This window comes from Chiloscyllium punctatum, chromosome 6, assembly GCF_047496795.1.
Source record: "Chiloscyllium punctatum isolate Juve2018m chromosome 6, sChiPun1.3, whole genome shotgun sequence".
In the NCBI taxonomy this organism is placed as follows: Eukaryota; Metazoa; Chordata; class Chondrichthyes; order Orectolobiformes; family Hemiscylliidae; genus Chiloscyllium; species Chiloscyllium punctatum.
Window position 1 is genome coordinate 50,303,819 of NC_092744.1, and position 23,306 is coordinate 50,327,124.

Genomic DNA, 23,306 nt, shown 5'->3' on the forward strand with positions numbered 1-23,306 from the left:
CAAATGGGATATCAATTCAAAGTGATGCCCTTTCAAATGAACAATACACCCACCACATCCCAAAAACTCATGAACATAGTTGTAACTGGATTAACAAATTCTGCTGTTTATCTCGATGATCTTTAGCAAGTTATGGAAAGATGACATGATACAATTGGCAAGCTTTTTGAACAATTATGAGAAGCAAAACTGATAATAAATGTAAAGAAAACAGAATTCGCGAAGGCAGGGGTGACATTCTTGGGACATAACATCGGACATGGAAGGTTGACCCCAAGGAATGTGAATACGAAGGCCATTAAGGAGTTTCCATCCTCAAAGAAAGAGGTGCTTCAATTTTTGGGACCAAGCAGATTCTACTGGAAGTTTGTTCCAAACTTCAGCAGCGTGATGGCACTGCTAACAGATTGATTAAAGAAGAACACAACATTTCAGTGGACAGAACAATGCCAGAACAAAACGATAGCCCCACTCTATGTTTGGAAAGTTAAAATCCCGTCCAATTACAACCCTATTATTCTTAGAGATATCTGAGATCTTCTTGCATATTTGCTTCTAAATATACTATCGGGGCATGTATAATATAAGCCCAGCAAGGTGATCTTTCTTTTCTTATTTCTCAGTTCCACATTCTCAGGAACATCTTCCCTAGGTACAGCCATAAAGTTATCTCTAGCTGAAAACACCACTCTCCCTCCTCTCTTGCCACTCTCTCTATCCTTCCTATAGTATCTATACCCTGGAATATTAAGCTGCCAGTCCTGCCCATCCAGTCTGAGCCATGTTTCTGTAATAGCCAGGATATCCTCGATTCATGTTCCCAACCACGCCCCAAGTTCATTTGCCTTATCTGAAACGGCCTCTTGCATTAAAATAATCAGTGGTTAGCACTGCTGCCTTACAGCACCAGCGACCCGGGTTCGACTCCAGCCTCAGGCGACTGTTCATGTGAAGTTTGCACATTCTCCCCGTGTCTGCGTGGGTTTCCTTGGGTGCTCTGGTTTCCTCCCACAGTCCAAAGATGTGCAGGTTAGGTGAATTGGTCATGCTAAATTGCCCATAGAGTTAGGTGCATTAGTTAGGGGGAATGGGTCTGGATGGGTTACTCTTCGGAGGGTTGGTGTGGACTAGATGGGCTGAAGGGCCTGTTTCCACACTGTAGGTAATCTAAATGCAGTTTAATAAATAACTCATTCTCTGCTCTTGATTAACTGAGTTGCTCCACTATTTTACTGTACCAGCCTCAGCCTTTTCTCTCTATTGCTTTGGTTCCCACCAGAACCCTAACCCTTCTCTCCAACCCTTTACTAGTTTAAAGCCTCCTCCCGAGTCACACCAGCAAATCACCTCACAAGAATATTGATCCCCTTTCGATTCAGGTGAAACCCACCCATCTTATAGAGGTCATTTCTACCCCTGAAGAGACCTCAGAGGTCTAAAAATATGACCTTTTCCCCTGCACTAGCTCCTCAACCCCACATTCATCTGCTCTATCCTCATATTCCTACGCTTACTAGCAAGTGGCATTGGTAGTAGTCCAGGTATTACTACTATCAAGGACCTATTTTTTAACCTCCTGCCTAATTTCCTATATCCTCTCTGCAGGACCTCATCTCTTTCCCTACCTATGTGGTTAATACCAACGTGCACAATGACCTCTTGCAGGTCTCTCTCTCCTTTCAGAATATTCTGCACCCTCTCTGAAACACCCTTGATCCTGGCACCAGGGAGGCAACACACCATCCTGATTTCTCGTTGACAGACACAGAAACATCTGTTTATTACAATCAATTGCTCAGAACTTGACATACCCCTCATTACACTAAAACCAGTCACGGTACCAGAAACCTTGCTGTTCGTGCTATACACTCCTGAGAGGTCATCCCTGACTACAGTATCCAAAATGGCATGTCTGTTTGAGATGGGATAGCCACAAGAGACTCCTGCACTACCTGGCTACCTCTCCTGTCATTCGTAGTGGCTAACCATCTAGCTGATTGTATCTGTGGTTTTTCTGCCTTCCTGAAATTGCTATCCATCACACCCACTTGCTCTTGTAAACTCTTCATTGCCTCGAACTGCCGTTCCAATCAATCCATGCGATCCAATAGAATTCGCACCCAGACACACTGCAGACAGACAGGAACATTCAAATTTTCCCTGATATCCCAGATCTTACAGGAAGTGCACATCTCTGCCCCTTTAACAATAAACAGACCCAGAAGTTATCTAAAAACAAATATAACACTTTGCTCAAAAACACAGCATTAGCACAGTCTTATTGCCTTGTGATAACTTAGTACCAATCCTTAATATTAAAAGTCAATCAAGAGAAAGTTCACAGTGTGATCGCAACAAGGAAAAAAAGTGCCCTCACCTTACTCACCATTACAGTTTTAGAAGTTTTATAAGTCTTCAAATCAAACTCTGAGCTGACCAGGCTCAAAATCCAGAAGTTGCTTTCTTCTACAGTTTCAGGCAGGGTATTTTATTTCAAAATCACTGATACCTCTACAGCTACACAAGAAAGCTCCTACTTCAGCTGTGAAACTTCACTGCTTTGTTATTTTAGTGAAACCCCGATAACCAGAGCCCTTGTGTAATTTCTCAGTCTGACAGGTGTGAAACGACACTTGTTAGCTGCTTCATTAAAAGCCGATCTCCGAGCTTTATGCAATTCCTCAGTCTCCGACCTTGCCACATGATTGCTCTCCCGAAACTCTCTCCTTCCTCCTTTTTAAAGGTTTTTTTTTACATTCCACAAGCAATGCATAACTTGTTTAAAAAAAAACTGCCCCAAGGAATGATGTGAAGGAGCCGGTTTTGGACTGGGGTGGACAAAGTTAGAAATCACACAACACCAGGTTATAGCCCAATAGTTTTATTTGGAAGCACTAGCTTTCGGAGCACTGCTCCTTCATCAGGTAGCAAAAGATTGCAATATCATACAACTGAAATGGTATATTGTTCATCTTTTAACTGTAATCTTTTGATATAAATTCTGTTGTTATGATCCTGTCCCACAGCTACCTGCTGAAGGAGCAGCGATCCGAATGCTAGTGCTTCCAAACAACCCTGTTGGGCTATAACCTGGTGTGGTGTGATTTTTAACTTTGCTCCAAGGAAGTGGGTAAATCTAACTGAGTGCTGAAAAACCCTAAAAACTAAGAGCGGCTCTCATAGATACAACCCTCTTCCGTTCACCAGATATACACAACATACATGGACAGTCACAACTGAGTTGGATTAGTCATGTACCAGAAAGCTTGACGCCATGATTTGCTTACTAAAGTGAATCTTCTGTGGACCACTCAAGTTTGGGATGCACTCTCACAGCAGTCAAAGGAAGCATGACAATGGCACACTGAAGGTCTCACTTAAAGGTTTTGATATGAAGACCACATGTTGGGAAAAAAAACATCCAAGGTTGCTGCATCTGGTACAATCAAGTAAAGCTGCTACTTCCTCCGAAAGCCAGTACTGACCAGAGGCAGAAAGAAAACACATGGAGAGAAAATCCTAAGTCAGGAGCTCATCCAAAACTCAGTTGTCCAAGGTACTCTGTCCTACTTGCAGCAGAAACTCCCAGGTGCAGCTCAGCTTTAACAGTCATCTACATGCCCACTAAACAAACACCTCTGATCATGGGTATCATAACCTGAAGAATGAATATAACAGCTGAGATCAATTAACTACCTGTCACTTGGGTGAATATTTTGCCTGTGGATGTACACCAGATTACAAAACAACATAAAGATCTTTTCTTTCTGCAACAAACAGTTCTTATGCAGTTTAGAGCAAACATTCACCTACCCACAAATTCCTGAAGGTGACAGTTTAGATATACATTGCAGTCTCAAAACATCTTCAAAGGCTCTTGGGCACAGTTTGTGTTTGTAAAACTGACTTCAGCAGATTCAAGATTTTTTTTTGATAACTTGCTTAATACCTAAGACTGCATATCTCTTTTCTAAATATTGTTAGTGCATTTAATATTTCTGGTGTCTTTTTTTCACATGTACCTTTCAGAGACATTAACATTAATTTAAGTCAATGAGGATTCCTGTGGGAAATCTCACCCTCAGAAGGTTTGAAAATAAACTTCAGACAACCTGGTGTTACCACAATGGTGGGTTGTCAGATCCCTCAGTTATTTTGACACCTGCCTTCATCATGAAAACTCTTCTGTTGGGATTGAAATTGAAAGAATATATTGTTACATAAGCAGAAAGTTGTCTTTATTTTTTCTTCTTTAAAAGTGAGCCAAACTGGTTATCAGTAACTCTTAATTATTATTTATTGCTATTAACCAATGGTATTAACACTAGATTATTAATCCAGAAACCCAAGTAAGGTTCTGGGGCCCCAGTTTCAAATCTCACCATGGTAGATAGTGGAATTGGAATCTAATTTTAAAAATCCGGGATAAGAGTCAAATGATAACCATGAAACCATTACCAGTTGGAAAGATCAACTTGGTTCACTAATATCCTTTAGGGAAGAAAGTCTGCCACTCTGATCTGGTCTGGCCTAATTGTGAGTTGAGAGTGAGGTGCTGGAAAAGCAGGTCAAGCAGCATCTGAGGAGCAGGAGAATTGTTGTTTCGGGCAAGAGCCCTTCATCAGGAATTCCTAATGAAGGGCTCTTGCCCGAAAACGTCAATTCTCCTGCTCCTCAGATGTTGCCTGGCCTGCTGCGTTTTTACAGCACCCCACTCTCGACTCTGAACTCCATCATCTGAAGTCCTCTCTTTTTCCCTTTGGCCTACATGTGACTCCAGCCCCACTGAAATGGTGTTTACTCTCAACTACCCTCTGGGCAATTTAGGGATCGGCAATAAATATTGGCCTGGCCAGCGACTCCTACATTCAGTGAATGAAAAAAAAGGAGTTAAATTGATTTTTGATCCCTGTCGAGAATATGAATCTGGCAAATGTTTCAACTTTTTCTTGTAGCTTGAAGCTGGGTGCCTCAGGAAGGGTAATGCAATAAAAGCAATATGAGACGCCAACCAACATTTCACAAAGCTACTGTTGTTCTGTCCTTTTGCACCACACAAACGAGGATGGAACGGTCCCATTTATAAGGATCCAGCCCACCTTTTGCCAGACCATCATGTTCAGTTTCAGTTACATGTTTATGAACTTAAAACACTTTGTTTCTCTCTTCATAGATGCTGCCTCAAATGTTGAGTATTTTCAGCATCTTCCATTTTCAACTAAGATCCCTGCCTCACAGTGCCAGGGACCTGTGTTCAATTCCAGCCTTGGATGACTGTGTGGAGTTTGCACATTCTCCTCATGTACGTATGAGTTTCAGCCAGGTATTCCAGTCTCCTCCCACAATCCAAAGATGTATTGGTTGGGTGGACTAACCATGGTAAATGAAGGGTTATGGGGAAAGCGAAGGGGGAAGGATCTGGTGGGATGCTCTTCTGAGAATCAGCACAGACTCAATGGACCAAATTGCTCCTTTCCACACTGTAGAAATTCTATAATTTACAGTTGTTTTTAAAAAAAAATATTGGAATTCTACCCACCCCTAATCTACTTCCACCACGGCGAAGAGAACGAAATTTTCGTTTTGAAGAAGGGTCACTGGACTCGAAATGTTAACTCTGGTTTCTCTCCACCCGCTGAGCTTCTCCAGCAATTTGTTTTTTTTGGCTTCAGAACGAAAACTTTGAAGAGATTTGATGTATGCTCAACATTTATGAAAATTGTCAGCTCCCAGTCAATTCTAAATACGAATCTGTTTGAGATAATGAATATCAGGACACACGCCTCACGGTACAACCTAAATCAGCGGAGCGGGTCCGAGTGCTGTGAGGCGAGGCGGGGCGGGGCGAGAGGCCGCGTGCTTCTGCGTCACCAACTGTTTGCTTTCAAATACGGCGCACGCGCCTGCGTTTACGGTCAAATGTACCGCAGCATCTGGAGTGTAGGAAAGGTACCTGTCCCTAGCTTTAAAAGTAAGTAGAAACGATAAGTCAAGGTTTTGGAAAATTTTATTACTTCCACTATCTGTTGTAGCCTAAGTTTCAGACATTGTACAAATATTAGGTTGTGTTTGTGTCCGCTTTGTAGGCATGAATAGTAATTAATAAACATTCCTCAGTAAAAGCATAACTGACCTACGATAAATAAATGACTTATTAGGGGAATTCATCTGGTATAGTGAGCGTTTGTCTGATGATATGGCACTCACTTCCAATATAGAATGCTTAAATTTCCATGATTTTTTTTCACTGAATAAACAATAATCGTACCGAGGTACACGTATGGGTAATCATTTTTGTTGGCCATTTGAATTCCACTGTTTGAACACTAGAGATCCCTAACCTCACTATTTTAAAAATAGGCACACTTAAAAATCAAACTATTTAGTAGCAAAAGAGTAAACAGGTGAGCTTCTCCTTTTATACAGATCCTTGTATGAATGCAGAATAGCCCAAACTGATTTACTGAAGTCTAACGTTGGATTCCCAGTCATTACCTTAAAGGTCTGCTCCCCTCCTCCCAAAAAAATTCAAAATGAGATATCACTGGATACCAAGTCACATTATAGACAGATGTATTACTCTTGTTAAAGAGATCCTCCTTGGGTTGGTTACTTTAACAAAGTTTGAGATGAAAAATATTTTTGCTCTTCCTGTTTGCTAATTGCTACTGCTGTTTTGGAGTTTGCATTTTAAATCGTTCGACAAAAAGCAGTGTTTTCATTAAGAATTCCCCTGCATAGGTGCTTTTAAGAGCAAGAGCAGCAGAAGTGAGGAGAAACCCATGAATCTAAGTTCATCAAACACCATGGGAGTTATCTAGACCCCACTCACTGGTGTGTGCTTTTCGATATTTGGTGATATCTCATTCTCTGTAATAGAGAAAGCAGCTGAAGCTTTTGCTCCACCTACAAGACAAGTAATGGTATGTGGAGCATACTGTAATGTCTTGTACCTAGGAATATTTAAAACCTAGTCTTATCTTTCCTTGGGTCGAGAGTATAGTGCTGGAAAAGTACAACAGGTCAGGCAGCATCCGAGGAGCAGGAGAATCGATTTTGTTTTGGCATAAAACTCTACTATTGCCTCAATTTTTAACTAAAGTTATTATCAACAGTAGATGTAAAATAAACAATTATTTAGAATCAATTACTACCTGTGGAAAGTGTTCCAAAGTCCTGCAATCCTTTGCATGTAGAGATGCTTCCAGCTTAGTTCTCGAAAGAGTCCAGATTAAAGTGGTGCTGGAAAAGCACAGTAGGTCAGGCAGCAGCAGAGGAGTAGGAAAATCGACATTTCGGGCAAAAGCCCTTCATCAGGAACGAGGCCTCATCCCTGATGAAGGGCTTTTGCCTGAAATGTCGATTTTCCTACTCCTCTGATGCTGCCTGACCTGATGTGCTTTTCTAGCACCACTCTAATCTTGAGTCTAATCTCCAGCATCTGCAGTACCCACCTCCACTTAATTCTTGAAAGGTCTAGTTCTAATGTGTTGGTTATGTTCTGAATCATATCTCTATATACACAATCAGTTTTGTTTAATATTGTGAAAACTGTGATCAAATTGCCCCTTGATTTTCTTAACTCAAGGGAATACAACCTTAGCTTGTGTAAATTCTTCCTTCAGAATTTAATTCTTAAAGTTCAAGCATTGTCTTGTTGAATCTACGCCTCTGTGCATAGTGGCAGAATGTGTACTATCTGCAAGGTGCACTGCAACAACTCAATAAGCCTCCTCTCTGCCATTTTCCAAAGCTGCTACTTAGAAGGATAAAGACAGCAGATGTTTGGGAATACTATCACTTGCTGGTTTGCCTGTAATCCATATACCCTCTTGACTTGGAACACATCACTGTTCCTTACCTACCACTGGACAGTGAACCTGAAATTCCCTTCCTAATGGCACCATGGTGTACCTACACCACCATTTTCTCAGGAGCAAGCTCGGGATTATTGTCTGTGCCTGTCCATTACAGAATAGCAGAATCATTTCAATGCAGAAAGAGACCATTTGGCCCATTTTGTCTGTGGCTGTCCAATTTAGCATTGGCAAAGTGCCATTCTCCTGTCTTTTATCTGTAATCCTGCACATTGTTTCTATTCAAACAATCATCTAATGCCCTCTTCAGTGCCTTAGTGGATCCTGCTTCCACCACCCTTCCAAGCAATGCATTATAAATCTGAATTAGTTGCAGTGTGAAAAGTGTTTTGCTCACATTTGATGTTCTTCCAAATCTCAAATCTGTAGTTTTAATCTTGCTGATTTTTGGAAGTAAGAATAGTATTTCCCACTTACTCTGAACAGACTATTATGATTTTGAAAATTTCTGCTAAATCTTCATTTCGTCTTTGCCTGTCCAAGGACAACAGTCCCGACATTTCTAATCTTGTTCATGACTGAAATTTATCATCCTGAAACGGTTTTTGCAAACATCTTCTGCACTCTCTCCAACATGTTTCCTTCGAGAAGTGTAGCATGCAGTGCTCTGGCTGAGGTCCAATCAATGTCAAACATTTTGGTGCTGGAAAAGCACAGCTGGTCAGGCAGCATTGGAGGAGTAGCCCCCTTGAGCCCCTCCACAGTCCTGATGAAGAGCTTATGTTCGAAATGTCAACTTTGCTGCTCTTTGGATGCTGCCTGACTGGCTGTGCTTTTCCAACACCACACGTTTTGAGTGATTTCCAGCATCTGCAGTCCTCACTTTTTCCTGAGGTCCAATCAATGTCTAATACAAGTTCAGTATAGATGTGAAGTATTCATTCCAAACCTGAACCATGCTCCCCATCTCCATGTGTCTCCCCTTTTTTCATCCTTAATTGTCCTACTTCTTTTACCATCCTTTTAATATTTATGTACCCTGTAGAAGACTTTAAGATCTCATTTTACTTAGCTGCCACTCTGTTTTGATGTTACCTCTGCTTTTTCATCTCCTTTTGAATCTTCTTCATTTAGCTTTGGTCTCAGTAGTATTTCTACCTGACATAAGCTTACTTTTTTTTTCTTTCCTTTTAATGTTTATCTCTTTTCTCAGCCAGGGAACTCTGGATTTGTTTGCCCTGAAAATAGCCTGTTGTTTACCTACATTTTATGTCTTCAACTTTTGATTTCAGTTTATCCAGCTCAGTTCTGTTCCTGCCCATTGATGTCAGCTCTCCCTTACTTAATTATTCTACTCTGTTTTGTTCATTATTCTTTTTTAACCATCATCCTAAATTTTATGACACATTAACAATTATACTACCCTTAAATGCTCCCCCCTCCCAATTGATCTACTTGGCATAGTTCATTCTGAAGAACACATTGCTCGATCTGTTTCTGTGTCATTGGAATGGAGACATAGTGATATCAAATATTCGCTTAAGTACAAACGAGGAATGCCTACCTCTTTCAACCCTTAACCGTACATCATCCCAGTCTACATTTGGAAAGTTAAACTTCCTTATTATAGCTACTCTATAATTGTTGGACCTCACTAACAATTTCCTTTGAGGTTTGTTTCCCTATATTCTTCCGACTAGCTAGTGGTCTACACCAAGCAATGAAATTGCACCTTTTTCATTCCTCAGCTCTAGCCAGTTGATTCTGTCCTTGAACCATCTTTGATATTCTCTTCCTCCTACACAGCTATGCTATTCTTAACCAATACTGCCACCCCTTTTACATTTTTCCTGAATACCTTGGCTCCAGGAATATTAACACCAAGTTCAGCTCTTCCTTCAGAAATCAGACAACACCTAGTTATGTCCAACAAGTTTATTTGAAATCACAAGCTTTTGGACTGTTACTCCTTCATCAGGTGAAGTTCCTGATGAAGAGCTGATGAAGAGTCATCTTAACTTGAAATGTTAACTTACTCTCTCTCCACCGATGCTGCCTGACCTGCTGTGGCTGCCAGCATTTTGTGTTTTCTGGCTTTATCCTGTATTGTGATTGCCTTATTAAGGACGCTAACCATGAAACCTCTGCCTCATGGATGCTCCACAGTGAATCCAGCTTCTGCTTGAGATCCAAAATCCAGAGCTTATATTTCTACAGTCACTGCCACTTCCGACAAGTGTGCTTGACTTGGTTACGTGAGGTGACCATGAGTCTTTATGTGCCAAAGTATGGGCATTCCGCATGGCCTTCTTGACTAACACACATTAAACCTATATTTAGACTATTTACTATAAATTAGAGATCAGATGGAAGAAAGTAGATTGGTGAATAAGGGTGCACAATGAGATCCTTATCCTATGCACTTAAATTAGAACTCAACAATAAGAGTAAAAACCAATTTCTACAGGGTGAAAAGATTTTTAAAAAACAAAGAAGCACGTCCTTCTCCTCCTCATCTAACTCATTAAGCACCGAACACTCCATTCAATTTATATGTATTTTTTAAATCGACCAGTTCAGAAGTGTGACACACTTCTGGAGCAGGTGTGGCTGGAATCCAGGCTGTTTGGCCTTCTGAGCACTGCCATTGTGGCACAAGCACTCTTTGAAGCTCATACTCATATTGTAGGTCAGGAGTTTGAGTTTCAGGAATAGAACAACTGTGACACTCCACTCTGTCCAACTATTCTTCATCCCACTCAATGAAACAAGTGCCAGGGTTGACTATTACACAACCCTCCAGGCCTCCTTGCCAAGAGGTAGAGAGACTGTCGCTGCAGCACAAGAATGCTTCCAAGTTCATTTTTTAAAAATATTTTCAGAGATTTTATTACAGGTGGGATTTGAACATGGGCCTCCTGGTTCTGAGGTAGAGACATTACCAGTGCATCACAAAAGCCCCCATTCAAGGTCATTCTAGTTTTCTTAACTAACTACATCTGTTCCACAGTGGACAGTTTGTATCCTTTGCTTAGGCTCTCAGGTGCTGAATTTAAATGTAACTTTAAGTTAAATAATAACGATAAACAAATTTAAATTTTTAGAAAGAAATTAAGGTTCCCTCATCCTTCAAACTACCAGCACTGTGTTAAGGTTGCACTGTTTAAGTCACATTTTAATAATCTGTTTTAATAATTTTTAAAGGACCTCCGCTTTTTGGTATTTTGATCCTTCTTAAGTTCAAAGTGGACGACTAGTCAATTAGCTCACTTAAACTGAGTTTGCTACAGCTTTATGCATTTGCTTGAACTATTTGTAATGTTATGCTTCCATCTATAATGCAACCTATATTTATGTCATTGACTACCTTTGATATGTGACTTATCCCATCAGCTAAGTATTTAAAAACACCACCCATTGGGACATCACTTACCACATCTTATCACTTAAGTACTTGGGCATTTTCCCTACTCTCAGTCACATGCTTCTCAGCTAAAATCCGAACCAGTTCAACAATTTGCCTACAATTCCATGCACGTCAACATAGCCAGTTCCTTCTTCAAGAAAGACTTTTTGAAGACTTCCTGCAATTCCAGATAAAAAGTATCATAAGACATTCTCCAGTCTACCGCTTAAGTCACCTGTTAAAAATGTTTAGCCAAATTTGTGAGCTGTCACCAATCCTTTAGAAGTTCCTCCATTTAAATAGAAGTGTTCAGGATGTTCAATCACAATTTTGAGAATTAGAGATTTGGGTAATTTCCTGACGCAGATATTCACCTAATTGCTCTGTTGTGTTTTGTCTTTTCTCTCTCAATATTTTTTATAAAATAATGAACAGTTTTCGAATCTAAGACAACAGTTCCTTTGAAAGATTGTAATAAAGGCATCCGCAAAATTCTCATCTGTTTCTTTTAAAACGCTGACATGGAAACATTTTTTCCCCTGGGGACGTTTAGTGCCATTAATTTCTTTGTTCTTGTCGTTTTGCTTCTGTTAATTCATTCTCCCATTTTTGTAGTTCTGATTTTTTTTGTTAGAATCATACTCAAAGTACAAAAGAAGCCCTTTGACCTATCAAATCTGTACTGCCAAAAATATACGACTATCCACACAAGTCTTACTTCACTCGACAAGACCTGTAGCCTTGGATGTCGTGACACCTCAAGTGTTCATCCAAGTTAACATTTCAGGGTTAAGGTAAGCTCACCAGAACAAAAGACTCTATATCCATCACGTGCAAGGCTAACATAATTTACAAGATTCCATGCAAAGACTCCACAAAATACTTTTTAGGACAAAAGAGCAGACAACTAGCAATCCGCATACACAAGCACCAGCTAGCGATTATGCGCCTGAACCAGCTGTCTTGAGTAGCCATGCACACAGATGACAAGGACCACAAATTCGAGTGGGACAGCACAATGATCATAGGACAAGCTAAACAGAGGGCAACCAGAGAATTTCTAGAAGCATGGTATTCAGCCACAGACTCTGTCAACAAATACATAGACCTAGACCCAATATATCAGCCACAACAACGAATTATTGGAATCATCAACCACCGAACCAAATGTATTCCAGAAGACACAGTACAGCAGTACATCACAGAAGGCTTCAAAGCACTGAAGATGTCACCTAGACAGGGGACAAAACATTTGCAATCCAATTTCCGAGCATGGTGAACATACCTATAATTACAGCAACCGGCACTCGAGCTACAAGTGTTTACACAAACCTTAAACATCTTTCTATATGCCAGATATGACTCCAACTAGTGGAGAGTTTGCCCTCTGATACTCGTTGATTCCAATTTTGCTAAGACTCCTTGATGCCACACTTGGTTCAATATAGCTTTGATATCAATGGCTGTCACTTCCCATCTCCCTTCTGGAATTCAGTTCATTTTTTTTTACGAACCAAAACTATGATGATGTCAGGGACTGAGTGGCTTTGGCAGAGCCCAAACTGGGTATCACTGACCAAGTTATTGCTGAGCCAGTACTGCTTGATAGCTCTGTTGATGACACCTTCCATTACTTTGCTGATGACCTTGATAGAGTGGTAATTGGCCTGTTTGGATTTGTCCTTTTTTGTACAGGATATACCTGGGTATTTTCCACATTTTTAGATAGATGCCACTTGTGTATCTTTACTGGAATAAATTGGCTAGGGGTACATCAGTTCTGGAGCACAAGTCTTCAGTACTATTTCCAGAATGTTCTCAAGACCCATAGCTTTTGCATGATCTAGGGCTTGCAATCGTTCCTTGAAATAACGCAAATTAATCGAATTGGCTGAAGACTGATCTCCGTAATGCTAGGGACCACTGGGAGGAGGCAGAGATGGATTTTTGTAGTCTCCTCTTCCAGTGAGTTATTTAATTGTTCACCACCATTCACGATTGGGTGTGGCAGGATTGCTGAGCTTAGAACTGATCCACTGATTGATGGACAGAGCTAAGCTCCTACAATTACTGCTTATGCTGTTTGGCATGCAAGTCGTCCTCTTTGGACATGTTCACACCTTATTTTTAGGGACACTTGATGTTGTCCCTGATGTATTCTTCTACACTTTCCAGTGAACCAAGATTGATGGTAGTGGTTGAGGGGGACCATGAGGTTGCAGTTTGTACTGGAGTATAATTCTGATGCCGTTCATGGCCCATAGCACTTCATGGATGACCAGTCTTGAGTTGATAGATGAGTTTGAAGTCTGTCAGTTAGCAGAGTGAGTGTGCAAAACAACACAATGAAGGGCAATCTTAATGTGAAGGTGGGACTTCATCTCCACAAGGACTATGTGGTGGTCACTCTCACCAATACTAACATGGACAGATGCATCTGCAGCCAGCAGATTAGTAAGGATGAGGTAAGTACATTTTCCTTCCTTCTGATTCTCTCAATATCTGCCACAGACCCAGTCTAGCAATTATGTCCTTTTGGGATCCAACCAACCAGTGCCGAGCCATTCCTTGTGGAGTACACTGAAATCCCCCACCCAGTGTATGTTTTGCGCCCTTGCTGCCCTCAGTACTCCCTCCCACTGTTCAATATGGAGGACGATGTTCTACCATGATCAAATTGAATATTGGAGGATGCTTGAAGAGCCAAATGGCCACTCCTCTCCTATTTTCTATATTGAATTTTACTGCCTCCATCTCAAAGGGTGTCATTGTTCTACTGATATAGAATATCAAGAAGAGGGCAAATGGTATGTTTAAACCAGCAGGAACCTTCCTTGTCCACGTTTAACCAGAAGCCATGAGGACTCTCAGGGTAGCTCCCTCTTGACTGTATATCACTGTGCCACTGTCTCTGCTGGGTCTGTCCTGCTGGTTGGACAGAACATAGCCGGAGTTGATGATTATGGTACCGGGGACATGGTCTGCAAGGTATGATTCAGTGAGTATGATTATGTCAGGCTGTTGCCTGACTAGTCAGTTATTAATCTCCAGTTTTGGCACTGGCTCCCAGATATTAGTAAGGAGGACTTTGCAGGATTGACCGGGCTGTTTCCACATTCGTCTTTTTCGGTGCCTGGGTCGATGCCAGGTGGTCTTCATTTTTTTGTTGAGACTTCATAGAGATTGATACATTTGAGTGGCTTGCTCGGCCATTTCAGAGGGCAAATCCGAGTCAACCATATTGCTATGGCTCTAAAGTCAAGTGTAGGTCTACCAGGTTAGGATGATATATGTCCCTGCTTGAGCCTGATAGGTTTTTGCCCACAATCGACAAAGGTTTCATCAGTATATTCTTAATTCCCGATTTTTGATTTTTAGTATAGAAGTCACATTCCACTGTCTGACATGATGGAATTCAAACCCTGGTCCCCAGAACATTAGCTGAATTTCTGGACTAACAGTGTAGTGATAAATTCGAGGCCATCGCATTCCTTGAAAAGATGTTAGTGAGCTGCCTCCTTGAACCAGTGCATGTGCTATAGGTAAAACCAAATTGTTGTTAGATAGGGCACTCCAGGATTTTGACCCAAACCCTTGTGTATTCTATCTGTGTTTTTTTAACCTCTTAGCATGGAGCACAAAAATGGATCCTTTTGCTTTCTGTGCAATATGCTTTCAAGCTGATTAGAGATGGTACCATGTGGGCCTCTGGATCCTACTTTCAAAGGATGCTATGTATTTCCCTAATTATTGAATTGGGTGCAACAGCCACATTACACTTCCCTTCCTTCTCTGTGAATGATCTTGAGCTCCAAGATATCAAGCATTTCGGCTGTCTGCCCAAGAATCTTTATTGTCATACTCCAACGCAACAAGTATATTCTGCCTATTAGATAGGATCCGTTTTTGTGGCTCCGTGTTCTCTATCTCGCATAGCTCATCATTTCTTTACTTTGTACAATAGCAGTCACAGCAGTCCCAGTCTGACTGTGCAGTCCCTCTACAATATGTGATCAGGATCTGGAGCAAACTGTCCAGGTATTACTCCCTCTTTCTTGTGTGTTGAACTTATCTCCAAGTTGTGCTGCCCTCATTTACTCAGGTAGAAAGATTTGAGGTGAAGAAATCTACTGCAGAAACACAATCTACCATATCTCCATGTATACTTATTTAAAGATAATTGAATTTTATCATTTAAATTTTTCACTAAGTTGCACTAGGTGCTGAAACAATTCAAAAATTGAAATATTTGCTGCACAAACATGTAAATGTGTATAAGCACTAAAGCAAAAGAATGATCTATTTTCCCCTCTGCATTCTTACATTCTGAACTTGCCTGTGTTGTATGGTTGCAGTCTACAGCAGTTAACATTTTACTGTTATGCATCTTTTGAATCAAATCCATATTGGAACAGTCAGCTTACAGATTGTGGTAGCTACCTTTCAGAATCTATTTGGAAAACATTCTGATACAATTTTCTCGGATATTCCTTTATCTTACCTTGAATTATTCGGCATTTGACTGGCCTTTTTTTTTCCAGTAAAAAGAACAAATCTGTCCACCGTTGGCCATCACTGACCATTGAAACTCATGTTTATATTTATCATATTATCCATGCCATACCCCCTGTAACTTCAACAGCTTGTTAGCACACAACCACAAACTCTCCATTTAATTGACTTTGGTCTTTTGTGGAAGACTCCTCTGTTCTCCAATGTCACTGGCACTCACTGGTTTTGAGATTTCCTCCATGGCCCCTTCCACATCCCCATTTCCATATATGACCTGTCTTTAAGACCATATCTTTGACCCATTGTGTCCTTTTCCCTTCTGCTAATATGAAGTGGCTTTGAATTTTTTTTGTAGTAAAGGGGCCTTTAAAAATTAAAGTTGCCATTGCAGCATTCAGAATCAATACATTATAAATGGACCAAAATCTTAGAGGCATACTATGATGTGATAAAAGTTATATGCATTACAAAACAAATTCTAATCGTTCATATTCTGTAACCTTCATTTAGATATCAATGTTTGAATATGGCTTCGACAATTATGAAAAAATCAGATGGCAAACAGAATGTGACTGTCAACATTAAAATAGAAAAAGAAGTAAATACTTTCAATATATCTCAAGGTAGTACGTCGGATGATGCAGCTGATCATCCTAGACCTCCTGATGGGAATGACAAAATATGTAGCAGAACGCCAGAATCCTATCTAAGCCAAAGAATGACACATACAAGGAAGGTCAAGCTGAAGAGAAAGAGTACATTAGACAGCTTAGGGATCAAAAGAAAACTAGAGAATGAAGAAAAATGTGCCAACAAAAAGGAATTGAAAACAGTAGAGCATCAAGATCCACCAGTAATTCAATCTCTCACTCGTGTGCCCTTAAAAAGTGTAATGGATGTTGAAACGAAATTGGTATATGTTGATGAACAACAAATAATGTATGAATTTATAGAATCCCAAGATTACAAAAGTACTCTATCAGTGGATGAAGCCAGCAAATCAGGAGAATCTATGAATTCCTGTGCATTGAATTTGGCCCCCCAAATGGATAAATGGCTTGCTAAAGCTTTAAAGGATGCAAGTTTTTACTACCACCAGAAGAAGTACTCAGTTGCAGCAGGGCGATTCAGAACTGCATTGGAGGTACCTACCATACTTCATCACTAGGCATAAGTTAACTTTATTTTCTCCTGTTGCAATGCCAATGGTTGGTTAGAATGCAGTCAGACATTTAGAGATCTCATTCCAAATGTGAAGTAACACTTAGAAACAGAAGAGTTAGCACAATAGCATTGTTAAATTTAGTTCAATTTACAGTTAAGTTTGAGATGGAGGCAATAAAATTCAATATAGAAAATAGGAGAGGAGTGGCCCTTTGGCTCTTCAAGCATCCTCCAATATTCAATTTGCTCATGGCAGATCATCCTGCTCAGTATCCTGTTCCTGTCTTCTTCCCAATCCCACTGATTCTTTTAGTTCTGAGAACTAAGTCTACCTCCTTCTTGTATGTTCAATGTTTCGGCCTCATCAATTTATTGTGGCAGGGAATTTCACAGGTTCACCACTATCTGAGTGAAGAAATTTCTCCTCATCTCAGGTTTAAATAGCCCACCTCCTATCCTTGGACTGTGACATCAGTTCTGGACTACGTGATTGTCAAGAACATCCTTCCCTTATGTACTCTGTCTAGTCCTGTTAGGATTTCATCAGTTCTTTGAGACTCAACCTTATCTTTCTAAACTCCAGTGAATAAAGCCTTAACCAATCCAGTCTCTCTCTCTCTCTCTTTCCTCTTTCAGGAGGAAACTATTACTGAAGGCTTCACATATAGCTGGTCTATGAGACAATATTTGGTTTAACCTCCCACGTCCATTTTGTTTCCAGTCTCACATCCACAATTCATAATCTTCTTTTGAGTTCCAAACTCAGGATCTCCTCTTCAGAAACTTGGAAAATAGTTGCAGGAGTAGGCCATTAAGCCCTTCGAACCTGCACCACCATTTAACATGATCATGGGTGATCATGCAGAAACTGACCCCAACAGCTTGCTGTGGTAGAGAATTCCACAGGTTCACAACTCTGAGTGAGGAATTCTTCCTCCTCTCAGTCCTGAATGACTGTGACCCCTAATTCTGGACTTTCCCAACTTCAGGAACATTCTTCTCGGATCTAGGCTGGCCAGTCCCATCAGGATTTTATATGCTTTTATGAGATCACCCCTCATTCTTCTAAATTACAGTAAGTACAAGCCTGGTCAATGCAGTTTCTCTTCATATGTCAATCCTGCCTTTCTGGGAATCAGTCTAGTGAATCTTCGCTCGACTCCATCAATAGTAAGAATGTCCTTCCTCAGACTAAGCGACCATGGTGGGCCTCAATTTGTCATTCATGATGTCTCCAATGTCCTGTTTTCTTTTAATATGTTTTCTGCCAACTTTCCAGAATCTTTGTTTATATACCCTTGCCCAAGACCATCATAAGTCTGTCATTCCAAGGCTCATGTAAACAGGAGACACCTGCTTCCATTGTTCTTCTTGTCAGTCTCCTTTATCCCTTTTTGCAATCAGCCTCTGTGGACTTACTTCAGTAACCACCACCCCTTGACATTTAAGTGTTTTATCATCCCTCAATCCCCCCACTATCAACATCCATTGACCAGGAACTGAACTGAACTGAACTGGACTTACCATATAATTACAATGGCTAGAAGAGCAGATCAAAGGCAAGGAATACTGCGGCAAATACAGTCTGTTCTGCCATAATGCAAGAGTTCCGTTCCTGTATGATCCCACACTATTAGAAAATCGTGAAAGAGCAGCACCAATTAAACCAATGGTACGAAAATTACATTATAGTCAATACAGGTAAGGAAAATTCATGTTCTACAAATAATGGTCTAAATTTGTCAGTTGCATTATAGCAAATTTGCATTGAAGAAAAGCACAATATAGCAAAACCAACTGTAACTCATCTCCCAACTCCCCAAAGCCTGTCCACTGTCTACAAGATACAATTCAAGAGTGTGATGGAATACTCCTCACTTACCTGGATGGATGAAACACACCAACACTCGAGAAATTTGACAACATCCATGACCAAGCAGCTTACCTGATCATACCACATCCACAAGCATCCACTCGCTTCACTCTCAATCCTATTATGTGTTATCTATTAAGATGCACTGCAGAAATTCACCAAAGATCCTTCAACAACACCTGTCAAGCCCACAACCACTTCCATTGAGAAGGACAAGGGCAGCAGATACTTGGGAACACCACCATTCTGACTTGAAGATAAGTTGCTGTTCCAGGGTCAAAATCCTGGAAGTCCCTTTTTAATTGCATTGTGGATTTACCTACAACATATGGACTGCAGTGGTTCACACAGACAGCTCACCACTACCTTCTCAAGGGCAGCTAGGGACGGACAGTAAATGCTTGCCCAGCCAGTGATGCCCGTGTTCCATGAATGAATAAGACAATTGCTGTCGTGTCTAAGAAATTAACCCTTTGTTGTGTATTCTGTCTTTAATGGAAAGGTGCTGATTATTGAAGATATTGATAAACGCTTCTAATTTTGCTACTTTGTGACTCCAAATACCCTGTATATTATCCAAATCATAACAGTCGTAACATGTTTGGAGCCTGGAATACTTTTGAAGATACAGTCATCTTTTACTTTACCATGTATAAATTTGCACAGACTGGAACAAATTTCTTATTTATAGCTCTGCTGTGCCTTTGGTTTGGAGGACAAATTCAATTTTAAATTCAAAATTGTTTCTGTTAAATCTATCTGTAGTAACTGGATATAGTTTCATCTGTACTATCCGGCTGGCGAAATGCTTTAAGGATATTTTAGACAGCCAATATGTCTTTTCCTGTATTTGTGTACAAATTTCAATGTCCGTTTTACATAAAGTATGGCATTGGGAAGATATGATTAGTGAGTTAATCATCTCTACAAAGCAGTATGTCTCTTCAATGTAATTAGGGGTCTTTTCTGTTGAGGGGTTCCAATCTATCTTAATAAAATAAGACTGATCATAAGAGAAGACCTTGGAAAATAAATCAAGGAAATGTGAAGTGTATGTGGATTAAACCATTGCCATCTGTTGGCTAGCTTGACACGACAGAATTAATTTGTGTCCCTTCTCCTGGTTATACGGTTGAATCTTTGGAAGTCAGTCAATATTTTCTAAACAACCTGTTCAGAGATGTTATAACACACCTCTATAGCAGATGCAACCTGAACCCTGGCTCAGAGACAAAGACATTGCTACTTCACCACAAAGAACCTTCTTTGGATGTCAGTTGTATCCTGACACATTTGTTAGCATATTTGTACACATTATCCTTGATATTTATGCTATCTTATCTATTGAAAGCATCAACAGAAGATAATGTAACGACATTACTGCATCATTTAGTAACAGAGTTGGTGAGAATGAAAAAGATGCCCCTGAAAACCAGAAAGTAGCCATCTGGAAAATCTCAAATAGAGCCCCTGAGAAAAGATAATTTGATTCCTGATTTGCCTTCAACTTTAGCTAATGGTCTATTTTGAAGGACTTGCCTTCTGAGATGCATATTAATAACATCTATTCTTTTCTCCAATCCACACTTGTGTTCAAAACGTTCATCAGCATCATAAAACATTAATTGCTCTTTCCAAATCCATGCTGGCTCAATCTTGGTCAGATAAAAACTTGTAAGGTTTTAGGTCACCCATTTATGCACTATATTAATTTTCGGACAACAGATTTTAGGCGACTGTGTATACTTGTGTATGGGTCGAATTTTGAAGACTTTTTTTTAAAGCTGAAATTAGGAGGTTGACTAATACACGGGTACACGTTTTGAGGGACTGAAATTCATGTTGCAGTTCAAAATACCATATTATTAGCAAAAGTCAATTTGATCGCACAACTAATCCTGGGTAAAGAAGAAAAACATAATGAATTACGGCAAAGGTAATTACCAGATAAAAGCAAGAAACCGGTACAAAAATTTAACCTGTCAAAGATTCATTGAAATCTTGCAAAAATTACACTATTCAACATCATCATGGCCTGGTATAATGGCACACTTAAATGAAACATTTTTAAAATTCTGCATGTGTAAGTGTCTTGAACTTTCCCGCCAAATTCTTCCATTCCCCTTCCATTTACTCTGGTATGTTATGAATCTCAGTACATTTGTCAAAGAATTAAAGATATAAAGGTATGTAGCTAATATATCTCACTTTTATTCAGATATAATAAGACAATTAAAATGATTAACTTTTTGATGTATAGTGAACAAAGTGCGCTAAGTACTGATAGCCTTAATACCAGCCTGAATGAATTAAACCGTGCTGTAGTAAACCAAGTGTGGTAGAGTTATGAATGAATGAATTGAGATGCAATATAGTAAACAAAGAGTTACTGTATAAATGAATGAATGTGATTTAATGAGACATAGTAGGATCAGCTTATACACAAGATATATGGAAAACACAAGATTTTTTTGGCCAAAAATAAGGGGTTGACATATACATGAGATCGACGTATACACGAGTATATACAGTACATTAAAGCTGACAAAGAAAAGCAGGAAAATGGGATTAAGTGTAGAAACCAGTATGTTTTTATGTCAATTCCTATCACCCGCTCCACTCAGAGTCTCCTACTAAACCAGTTCCTATCAAATAAAGATGGTTTATTCTTGAATTTTTTTCCCCAAGAACTGGAACACACTGTTACCACCATTTGAGAATGTATACAGCAGGTTTGCTTCACAGAATAATTAGATTGCAAAAGCTTCTGAGGCTGTCCTCTGAACTCGAGGAGTGAGTGTTTTTTGTTTGCTGACACTTTGGATCCTCAAATCTATTTTCAAAAGATTGAATTTTAATATTTATTGCATTATTTAAAAATTGTCACAAATATGATGACTTGATCACCAGAATGTTGACAAGCACTTAAATTCTATCAGACAACACTGTTACACAGTCACAACGTAACCTTTTATTTTATCTCATCTATCGAAGGAGAACATTCATACATCTTCCCATCCATGTTGTCTCTTTGTTCTGCTATTATCTGGGATCTGTAGTCACGCACTCCATGCTTTTTGTATTCTTCTCAACTTCCCAGTATCTTATTTATTCCCATGATTGTTTGCACTCCCAAAATGCACTTCAGCATTTCATCAGGTTGAGTTGGGGTGGCTCAGTGGTTAGCACACTGCTGCCTCACAGCACCAGGGACCCCAGTTCAATTCCCACCTCCGGCCACTGTGTGGAGTTTGCACATTCTTCCTGTGTCTGCGAGTGTTTCCTCCGGGTGCTCCAGTTTCCTCCCACAATCCAAAGATGTGCCAGTCAGGTGAATTGATCATGCTAAATTGCTCAAAGTGATAGGTACATTAGTCAGGGGTAAATATAGGTTAGGGGAATGGGTCTGGGTGGGTTACTCTTTGGAGGGTCAGAATGGACTAGTTGGGCCAAAGGGCCTGTTGCCATATTGTAGGTAATCTAATTGAGTTGTCCCAGAACCTGACCAACTCATGTTTTCCTGCAGTTTACAGCTTTCTTTAAAGATTTTTTTTAAAATAACACAGAAAAATGGTCCTTTGGCCCATTGTGCTTGCTTTCTCACCATCAACTATTTTGATAAATTTTAAATCAATTTCCAGCTTGTTAACAATGTCCTCTACATTTCAGTAGAAACCATCAATATACTTTGAAAAACAAGAGATTTTGTATAGAGCCCTACAGAACCCAACTAGAAACTGTTTTCCAGTTACAAAAACACCTGTCAACCATTATGCTTTCTGTCACTGAAAGTTTTGAATGCAACATGCTACTTGTCATCTGATCTCATTGGATCTTACTTTTCTGATTAGCCTGCCAGATGAATCCATGTCAAAAGCTTTGCTAAAAGCCATGTGAACTGAATCAAAATGTACTGTCTTTCCAAACCTTGTCACTTGAAAAGAATTAAGTTAGTTAGATGTGACTTTCTTCAAGCATATTCATTCCAACCTTCGTTAACTTATGCCTTTCGAAATAATGCAGTCACTCTCAACCATTCAGTGATTTTCCCACCAATTGTCTTAAACTGACTACCAAGTTATTACTCAATCTATATGTTCTTGTCTTTTTCATGAATGGTGCAATGTTTCCAGTCATCCAGCACAATATCAGTAGCATGAAAGAATTAGAAAACTCAACTTGAATTGCTTTCTGTAACACACTGGCATAGTAAGCTAGCATATCCAACTTGAAGTCCCCATTCTTATCCAAATAAAATAGCCACCATCAGAACTTCCAAACCTGTTAGATGTTATACACTGGAAGAAAATTGTTTTTGAATTGAGTCCAAATCCATATTTTATTGTGAGAGTTTTATCACCTGCTGATTACTAGCTCCCCATTTTGATACAGCCAATTCATACCCAATTAATCCTTAATATATCAATCACCAATTTTCTTGTTCCATTAGGTCTCAGATATCCCTTCAGATACCCATTATTTTCTTTTTCAATAAATCAATATTTAATAAAACAACAAAACAAAATATATAAAA

The 23,306-nt window shown here is 39.7% G+C and overlaps 2 protein-coding genes across 2 annotated transcripts in view; one reads left to right on the plus strand and one right to left on the minus strand.

Moving 5' to 3' along the window:
* The window catches only part of nlgn1 (neuroligin 1), a 689,649-nt gene extending 683,873 nt beyond the window's left edge, over positions 1-5,776 (minus strand). The window contains exon 1 of the mRNA XM_072572610.1: positions 5,540-5,776. The gene's annotated coding sequence lies outside the window, so the exon portion shown is untranslated. The remainder of the gene's footprint in view (positions 1-5,539) is intronic.
* Positions 5,777-5,932: 156 nt separating this feature from the next.
* The window catches only part of LOC140478417 (spermatogenesis-associated protein 16-like), a 131,120-nt gene continuing 113,746 nt past the window's right edge, over positions 5,933-23,306 (plus strand). The window contains exons 1-2 of the mRNA XM_072571684.1: positions 5,933-5,971; positions 16,246-16,879. Of these exons, the coding sequence (XP_072427785.1) occupies positions 16,262-16,879 (618 nt within the window). The 5' untranslated portion in view covers positions 5,933-5,971; positions 16,246-16,261. The remainder of the gene's footprint in view (positions 5,972-16,245; positions 16,880-23,306) is intronic.